Here is a 9,736-nt window from a genome sequence, read left to right on the forward strand (position 1 = left end):
GGCCTGAGCCACTGAGCCTGAGCTGAGCCACTGACCCATGGTGTGACCACAGTGTGACCCATGGCCTGAGCCACTGACCCCAGAGTGACCTGGGGCACAGCCTGACCCACAGCCAGGCCAGAACGAGCCCCACGCCTGACCCCACACCTGACCCCAGACCTCCAGCACAGCCCCACACCATTCCTGTGACCCCACAGTTTATTCCAGCCCCACACCATTCCTGTGACCCCACAGTTTATCCCAGCCCCACACCATTCCTGTGACCCCACAGTTTATTCCAGCCCCACACCATTCCTGTGACCCCGCAGTTTATTCCAGCCCCACACCATTCCTGTGACCCCACAGTTTATTCCAGCCCCACACCATTCCTGTGACCCCAGAGTTTATTCCAGCCCCACACCATTCCTGTGACCCCACAGTTTATTCCAGCCCCACAGCTCTCCTGTGACCCCACAGTTTATTCCAGCCCCACACCATTCCTGTGACCCCAGAGTTTATTCCAGCCCCACACCATTCCTGTGACCCCAGAGTTTATTCCAGCCCCACACCATTCCTGTGACCCCAGAGTTTATTCCAGCCCCACACCATTCCTGTGACCCCACAGTTTATTCCAGCCCCACACCATTCCTGTGACCCCACAGTTTATCCCAGCCCCACACCATTCCTGTGACCCCACAGTTTATTCCAGCCCCACACCATTCCTGTGACCCCAGAGTTTATTCCAGCCCCACACCATTCCTGTGACCCCACAGTTTATTCCCAGCCCTGCAGCCCCCCCAGGGCCGAGGTTGGGGTCGGTTGAACACGAGGGGGGGGTCAGGACCCCCCAATGCCCCTCCTGGGGGGGGGTCCCAGCCCCTCCCTGCCCCCCCCGGAGCGGGGGGCTGGGAATTGGGGAGGGGGGGGCCCGGAGCCCCGGGGTGGGGGTGCCAGGCCCTACTTGGGGGGCCGGTAAATCATCTTCCTGCTCTTGAGCACCGACCACTTGTGCCTCTTGACGTACCAGAGCAGCGGCACCAGCAGCCCCGAGAGCAGCAGCAGCTGGGGGGGAAATGGGGGGGACATGGGGGGGTCAGGGGGGCACATGGGGGTCACACGGGGGGTCCCTGAGCCCCCCCAAAGTCTTCAACCCCCCCTGAGCTCCCCCAAAGCTTCAGCTTCACCTTGAGACCCCCAAGCCCCTCCAGAGCCCCCACCTTGAACCCCCAGCCTCCCTTGAGCCCCCCCAAGCCCCACCCTGAGCCCCCAGCCCTCCCAGAGCCCCCAGCCCCACTTTAAGCCCGCCCAGCCCCACTCTGAGTCCCCAGCCCCACCTTGAGCCCCTCCCCAAAGCCCCCAGCCCCACTTTAAGGCCCCCAAAGCCCCACCTTGAGCCCCCCATAGCCCCCCCAGCCCACCCTGAGCCCCCAGCCCCACTTTAAGCCCACCAGCCCCACCTTGAGCCCCCCTAGCCCCTCCCCAAAGCCCCCAGCCCCACTTTAAGCCCCCCCAGCCCCACCTTGAGCCCCCCCTGAGCTCCCCATGTCCCCCAGCCCCTCCCTGAGCCCCCAGCCCACCTTGAGCCCCATCCTCTTGCGGTGGTCGTGCTCGGGCTCGGCCGCCCAGCGCAGGAAGGTGCAAACGTCCTTGGCGATCTGGGACATGGTGGCGGGGGTCCCTGGGGGGGGAAAAAAGGGGGGTCACACCCTGCTGGGAACCCCCAGAGCCTGCTGGGAACCCCCTGAACCCCCCTGAGACCCCAGACCCTGCTGGGAACCCCCTGAACCCCCCCAGACCCTGCTGGGAACCCTCCAGAGCCCCCAGACCCCACTGAGACCCACCCCCAGATCCCCTCCCAGGACCCCTAATTTCCCCCAGATCCCCTCAGACCCCCCCTCCGAGGACCCGTCAGACCCTCCCAGGACCCCCAAATCCCCTCAGCCCCCCCCCAAATCCCCCCTCCCCCCCAGCCCCCGCTCACCGTCGTCGTACTCGAGCACCTCGTCGTAGATGGGCGGGGCCATGCCGATGGCCTGGCCCGGGAAGTACGGGTTGTAATGGAGCCCCTCCCTCAGGGCCACCCCCGCGGGGGGGTCACAGTACCCCGTCAGCAGGGAGAACACGTAATCCTCACCGCCGTGCCTGCGGATCAATATCCGATCAATAACCGATAACCGATAACTGATCAATAGCCGATAACTGATCAATAACTGATCACCGATCGGTAACTGATCCCTGATCAATAACGGGGTCACAGTGCCCCGTCAGCAGGGAGAACACGTAATCCTCACCGCCGTGCCTGCGGATCAATAACCGATAACTGATCAATAACCGATAACTGATCAATAATTAATAACTGATCACTGATCAATAACGGGGTCACAGTGCCCCGTCAGCAGGGAGAACACGTAATCCTCATCGCCGTGCCTGCGGATCAATAACTGATCAATAACCGATAACTGATCAATAATCGATAACTGATCACCGATTGGTAACTGATCACTGATCAATAACAGGGTCACAGTGCCCCATCAGCAGGGAGAACACGTAATCCTCACCGCCGTGCCTGCGGATCAATAACTGATCAATAATCAATAACTGATCAATAACTGATCCCTGATCAATAACGGGGTCACAGTACCCCGTCAGCAGGGAGAACACGTAATCCTCACCGCCGTGCCTGCGGATCAATAACTGATCAATAACCGATAACTGATCAATAATCGATAACTGATCAATAACCGATAACTGATCACCGATCGGTAACTGATCCCTGATCAATAACGGGGTCACAGTACCCCGTCAGCAGGGAGAACACGTAATCCTCACCGCCGTGCCTGCGGATCAATAACCGATAACTGATCAATAACCGATAACTGATCAATAATTAATAACTGATCACTGATCAATAACGGGGTCACAGTGCCCCGTCAGCAGGGAGAACACGTAATCCTCATCGCCGTGCCTGCGGATCAATAACTGATCAATAACCGATAACTGATCAATAATCGATAACTGATCACCGATTGGTAACTGATCACTGATCAATAACGGGGTCACAGTACCCCATCAGCAGGGAGAACACGTAATCCTCACCGCCGTGCCTGCGGATCAATAACTGATCAATAACTGATTGATAGCTGACCAATACCCGATCAGTGGGATCAATAACAGAATCAATAACTCATCGATAACTGATCAATGGGATCAATAACAGAATCAATAACTGATCAATACCAGAATCGATCAGTGATCAATAACAGGATCAGTGTGATCAGAGCTCACAGGGAGACTCCAGAACCCCAAAAATCACCCAGAGCCCCCAATAGCACACCTGTACCTGTACCTGATTACCTGTACCTGTACCCCATTACCTGATTACCTGTACCCCACTCCTTGTACTTGTACCCCATTACCTGTACCTGTGCCCCAATAGCACACCTGTACCTGATTACCTGTACCCTGTTACCTGTACCTGTAACCCACACCTGTACCTGTACCCCATTACCTGTACCCTGTTACCTGTTCCCTCACCTGGCACTGACAATGTAACTCAGGTCAGGCGGCAGCGCGCCGTTGTTGGGTGACCCCAGTATCACACCTGTACCCTGTACCTGTACCCCAATAGCATACCTGTACCTGTTCCCTCACCTGGCATTGACAATGTAACTCAGGTCCGGCAGCAGGGCGCCGTTGTTGGGTGACCCCAATGGCACACCCGTACCTGTACCCTGTACCTGTTCAGCACACCTGTACCGTACCTGGCATTGACGATGTAACTCAGGTCCGGGGGCGGTGCGCCGTTGTTGGGTGACCCCAATGCCATACCTGTACCCCACACCTGTACCTGTACCCCAATAGCACACCTGTACCTGTTCAGCACACCGTACCTGGCATTGACAATGTAGCTCAGGTCCGGCGGTAGCGCGCCGTTGTTGGCCGCCCGCGCGGCCTCGGGGTTGGGGTAGGGCTTGGGGAAATAATCGGAGATCTTGCCCGGCCGCATGAACATCTCGCCGTTCTCATCGGGGCCGTCCTGCACCTCCACCTGGGCAGTGACACAGGTGACACAGGGACAGGTGAGACAGGTGAGACAGGTGACACAGGTGAGACAGGGGACACAGTGACAGGGACAGGTGACACAGGGACCCCATGAACATCTCGCCGTTCTCATCGGGGCCGTCCTGCACCTCCACCTGCACAGGTGAGATACAGGTGAGACACAGGTGTGACACAGGGACAGGTGACACAGGGGACACAGTGACAGGGACAGGTGACACAGGTGTGACACAGGGACCCCATGAACATCTCGCCGTTCTCATCGGGGCCATCCTGCACCTCCACCTGGGCAGTGACACAGGGACAGGTGTGACACAGAGACAGGTGACACAGGGGACACAGTGACAGGGACAGGTGTGACACAGGGACCCCATGAACATCTCGCCGTTCTCATCAGGGCCGTCCTGCACCTCCACCTGGGCAGGTGAGACACAGACAGGTGACACAGGTGTGACACAGGGACACCAGAGCTGGCAGTATGGGGACACCAGGGGTGGCAGGAATAACAGGACAGGTGACACAGGGACACCAGGGGTGGCAGCATGGGGACATCAGAGCACTGGGACAGCAGCACAGGGACACTGGGGACAGCAGCACAGGGACACAGTGACACTGGGGACAGCAGGACACTGGGAATGGCAGGGTGGGGACACTAGGGACAGCAGGACAGGGACACTGGGGACAGCAGGACAAGGACAGGGACACTGCAGGTGACACTGCAGGTGACAGAGGTGACACAGGGGTGTCCCAGGGGTGTCCCTGGGTGTCCCAGGGGTGACACTGGGGTGTCCCAGGGGTGATAGAGATGTCCCAGGGGTGTCACTGGGTGTCCCAGGGGTGTCCCTGGGTGTCCCAGGGGTGTCACTGGGTGTCCCAGGGCTGTCCCAGGGGTGTCCCTGGGTGTCCCAGGGGTGTCCCAGGGGTGTCACTGGGTGTCCCAGGGCTGTCCCAGGGGTGTCCCTGGGTGTCCCAGGGGTGTCACTGGGTGTCCCAGGGCTGTCCCAGGGGTGTCCCTGGGTGTCCCAGGGGTGTCACTGGGTGTCCCAGGGCTGTCCCAGGGGTGTCCCTGGGTGTCCCAGGGGTGTCACTGGGTGTCCCAGGGCTGTCCCAGGGGTGTCCCTGGGTGTCCCAGGGGTGTCACTGGGTGTCCCAGGGCTGTCCCAGGGGTGTCCCTGGGTGTCCCAGGGGTGTCCCAGGGGTGTCACTGGGTGTCCCAGGGTTGTCCCAGGGGTGTCCCAGGGGTGTCCCAGGGGTGTCCCAGGGGTGTCACTGAGCTGTCACCTCCTCTGCCAGCGCCTTGGCCTCGGCCTCGGTGTGGGTGACCCCGATGAGGCTGCGGAAAGCCACGAACTCCATGGAGTGACAGGCGGAGCACACCTGGCGGTACACCTGGAACCCCCTGCGGACACTGGGGACACAAAATAACCCAAAATAAACCTAAATCATCCTAAATCACCCCCCACACACCTGGCGGTACACCTGGAACCCTCTACGGACACTGGGGAGAGACAGACCCAAAAATAACTGTAAATAAACCTAAAATATCCCAAAATCATCCCACACACACCTGGCGGTACACCTGGAACCCTCTGCGCACACTGTGAGGGGACAGAAACCCAAAATAATCCTAAAACATCCCAAAATGTCACACACACACCTGGCGGTACACCTGGAACCCCCTGCGCACACTGGGGACACAAAATAACACCTGAATCACCCCAAAATGTCACACACACACCTGGCGGTACACCTGGAACCCCCTGCGGACACTGAGGGGACAGAAACCCAAAATCATCCTAAAATATCCCAAAATATCCCACACACACCTGGGGTACACCTGGAACCCCCTGCAGACACTGAGGGGAGAGAGAAACCCAAAATAACCCTAAATAAACCTAAAATATCCCACACACACCTGGCAGTACACCTGGAACCCTCTGTGGACACTGGGGAGACAGAAACCCAAAAATCATCCTAAATAAACATAAATCATCCTACACACACCTGGGGGCACACCTGGAACCCCCTGCAGACATTGTGAGGGGAGAAAACCCCAACAATCATCCTAAATAAACCTAAAATGTCACACACACACACCTGGGGTACACCTGGAACCCTCTATGGATACTGATTAGAGAGAAACCCCAAAATAAACCTAAAATAACCCTAAACACACCTGGGGTACACCTGGAACCCCTGGGGACACTGTGGGGTGAATGAGGGGGCTCAGGGACCCCAAAAACCCCAAAATCTCCCCAAAATGAGGCTGGAACCCTCTGCAGACACTGTGGGGTGAATGAGGGGGAGCTCAGGGACCCCAAAAACCCCAAAATCTCCCCAAAACGAGGCTGGACACTGTGGGAAAGGGGGGTCAGACCCTCCAGGACACCCCCAGCACATGGTATGGTCCAGTGACCCCCCCAAACCCCCCCAAATCTCTGCAGCTCCCCTCCCACATGGCACATGGTATGGTCCAGGGACCCCCAGGACCCCCCCAAATCTCTGCTGCTCCCCCCTGTGGCACATGGTACGGTCCAGGGACCCCCAACCCCCCCCAAATCTCTGCAGCTCCCCCTGTGACACATGGTATGGTCCAGGGACCCCCAAAACCCCCCCAAATCTCTGCAGGTTCCCCCCACATGGCACATGGTATGGTCCAGGACCCCCAAAAACATCTCAAAACCCCCCCAGGACCCCCCAAACACCCCCATTTCCCCCCTGCCCCATTACCTGGTGTGGTCCAGCAACCCCAAACGCCCCCAGGACCCCCCTAAAACCCCCCAGGACCCCTCAAACAGTCCCCAGGACCCCCCAAACCCCCACAGGACACCCCCAGGACCCTCCCCAAACCCCCCAGGACCCCTCAAATGGGTCCCCAGGACTCCCCAAACCCTCCAGACCCCCATTCCCGGTGTGGTTCAGCCCCCCCCAAACCCCCTCCAGGACCCCCAAACGCCCCCCAGCACCCTTCAAGGACTCCCCAAACCCCTCCAGGACTCCCCAAACCCCCTCAGGACCCCCCAAACCCCCCATTCCCCCTTACCTGGCATGGTCCAGCCCCCCAGGATCCCCCAAACCCTCCCTGAACTCCCCCAAACCTCCCCGGACCCCTCCCATTTTGTGCCCCCCCATTACCTGATGTGGTCCAGCACCCCCAGGACCCCCTAAACCCCTCCCAGGACACCCCCAGGACACCCCGGGGCCCCCCCAAACCCCCCCAGACCCCCCCATTCTGTCCCCCCCGTACCTGGCATGGTCCAGGGCAGACAGGGGCCCCCCAAACCCCTCCCAGGACCCCCCAAAGCCCCCCATATTCCCCCATTCTGTCCCCCCCGTACCTGGCGTGGTCCAGGGCAGACAGGGGCCCGCCAAACCCCCCCAAACCCCCCCATTCCCCCCCATTTCCCCCCCCCCCGTACCTGGCGTGGTCCAGGGCAGACAGGGGCCCGCCGTGGCTCCAGGGGAAGCTCGGGGGGTGCAGCTCCAGCTCCCCCGCGCTCAGGGGGCTCCCCCCGAGGGACAGCGCCAGGGCCAGGGACCCCCCCCCGGCCAGGACCCCCAGGGCTGCCAGGGCCCGGCGGGAACGGGAACGGCCTGGGAGAGAGGACAGGGACACCTGGGGGGGACAGGGACACAGAGGGGTCAGGGGACACAGGGACAGCACCCCCAGGGCTGCCAGGGCACGGCGGGACCGGGAACGGCCTGGGAATGAGGACAGGGACACCTGGGGGGACAGGGACACAGGGGGGTCAGAGACAGCACCCCCAGGGCTGCCAGGGCCCGCCGGGACCGGGAACGGCCTGGGAGAGAGGACAGGGACACCTGGGGGGGACACAGAGGGGTCAGGGGACACAGGGACAGGGACAGGGCCCCCAGGGCACGGCGGGGACGGGAACGGCCCGGGAGCGATGACAGGGACACCTGGGGGGGACACAGAGGGGTCAGGGGACACAGGGACAGGACCCCCAGGGCTGCCAGGGCACGGCGGGACCGGGAACGGCCTGGGAGAGAGGACAGGGACACCTGGGGGGACACAGAGGGGTCAGGGGACACAGGGACACCTGGGGACACAGGGACACCTGAGGGGGACACAGGGACAGAGACACCTGAGGGGGACACAGGGTGGGGTCAGGGGACACAGGGACACCAGGACAGGACCCCCAGGGCTGCCAGGGCACGGTGGGACCGGGAACGGCCTGGGAGAGAGGACAGGGACACCTGTGGGGGACACAGGGACACCGGGAATAGCAGAAATGCCGGGAAGGGAAGAGCGGGAACAGCGCAAAGGGCGGGCAGAGGACACCGCCAAGGGCAGGGCGGGGCACACCGGGAGCACCGGGACAGTAACGGGGACACCGGGACAGTAACGGAGGCACCGGGACAGTAACGGAGGCACCGGGTGGGATGGGCAAAGGGACCGGGGGCACCGGGCGGGGCTCGGGGAGCTACCGGGGACACCGGGAACGGTAACGATGGAACCCGGGCAGGGCTGGGGGACACCGGGGCAGGGCTGGGGGACACCGGGGGAGGTAACGGAGCACCCCGGGCAGGGCTGGGGGACACCGGGGACGGTAACGGAGCACCCCGGGCAGGGGTGGGGAGCACTGGGGGAGATAACGGAACACCCCGGGCAGGGCAGACGGACCCCGGGCCCCTTGGCCGGGACGAAGCGCGTCCCTTGGCCGCTCCCCGGGCGGAGCGCGGCTCTGAGGGGCGGCCCCGGGCCCGCGCCCCGCCGCCCGCCGTGACCTTCCCGCGGCGCTCGGGCCGCACTCACCGTGCCGGGGCCGCCGTCGGGGCAGCCCCGCGGGCGCAGCAGCGCGCGGGGAGCGAGGCCGGGCCCCGGCGGGCCCGGGAGGCGCCGCAGCCCCGGCAGGCCCCGCAGGCCCCGCAGCGCCGCCATCGCCGAGGTCGAGGGGACGCGCCGCGACGCCCCGGAAGTGACGTCAGGGGAAAGAGGAAGTGACGTCAAAGATGGACACGTGACACTACCGCAGTGGTTGGAGGTTTTTTTAATTGCGGCGCCCCCTGGCGAAGGGCGGGAAAAGCGCGAGGGGGTAGGCCACGCCCCCTCAGTAAAACCACGCCCATTTCAACAAACCACGCCCCTCTACAAAACCACGCCCATAAAAAAGCCCCGCCCCCTGCAGCCCCCTCCCAGTTCTCCCAGTTTGGGGTCCCAGTGCTGGGGGGGGCATTGGGGTCTGTCCCTGGCTGTGTCCAGTGCTCTGTCTGTCAGTCTGTCTGTCCAGGGTTGTGTCTGTCCCTAGCTCTGTCCATGGCTCTGTCAGTCTGTCCGTGGCTCTGTCCGTGGCTCTGTTCAGGGCTCTGTCAGTCTGTCTGTGGGTTCATCTGTGCCTCTGTGTGGCCCTGTCTGTCTGTCAGTCTGTCTGTGTGTCTGTCCAGGGTTGTGTCTGTCCATGGGTCTGTCCGCAGCTCTGTCCGAGGGTCTGTCCAGGGCTTTGTCCGTGGCTCTGTCCGTGGGTCTGTCCCTGGGTCTGTCCAGAGCTCTGTCCGTCCATGGGTCTGTTCTGGGCTCTGTCTGTGGGTCTGTCAGCCTGTCCAGGGCTCTGTCTGTCCATGGGTTTGTCAGTCTGTCCGTGGGTCTGTCCAGTGTCGTGTCTGTCTGTGGGTCTGTTCAGGGCTCTGTCAGTCTGTCCATGGCTCTGTCCGTGGGTCTGTCAGTCTGTCCATGGCT

At 61.8% G+C, this 9,736-nt stretch overlaps 2 protein-coding genes across 2 annotated transcripts in view; both read right to left on the minus strand.

Annotated features, from left to right (window-relative positions):
- LOC116994948 (erythroblast NAD(P)(+)--arginine ADP-ribosyltransferase-like) overlaps window positions 1-9,736 on the minus strand; it is a 268,873-nt gene that overhangs the window by 60,540 nt on the left and 198,597 nt on the right. The gene's annotated exons all lie outside the window — the stretch shown is intronic.
- Window positions 736-8,959, minus strand: LOC116994685 (cytochrome c1, heme protein, mitochondrial-like). Its single transcript, XM_033056580.2, has 8 exons — window positions 8,816-8,959; window positions 7,703-7,762; window positions 7,458-7,594; window positions 5,320-5,446; window positions 3,870-4,027; window positions 1,961-2,121; window positions 1,557-1,657; window positions 736-1,041 (listed from the first exon to the last, which is right to left on the minus strand). Exons 1-8 carry the CDS (start codon window positions 8,939-8,941, stop codon window positions 937-939), a joined length of 975 nt encoding a protein of 324 aa, XP_032912471.1. The 5' UTR covers window positions 8,942-8,959; the 3' UTR covers window positions 736-936.

The sequence above is a fragment of the Catharus ustulatus genome, chromosome 1, assembly GCF_009819885.2.
Source record: "Catharus ustulatus isolate bCatUst1 chromosome 1, bCatUst1.pri.v2, whole genome shotgun sequence".
Lineage (NCBI taxonomy): Eukaryota > Metazoa > Chordata > Aves > Passeriformes > Turdidae > Catharus > Catharus ustulatus.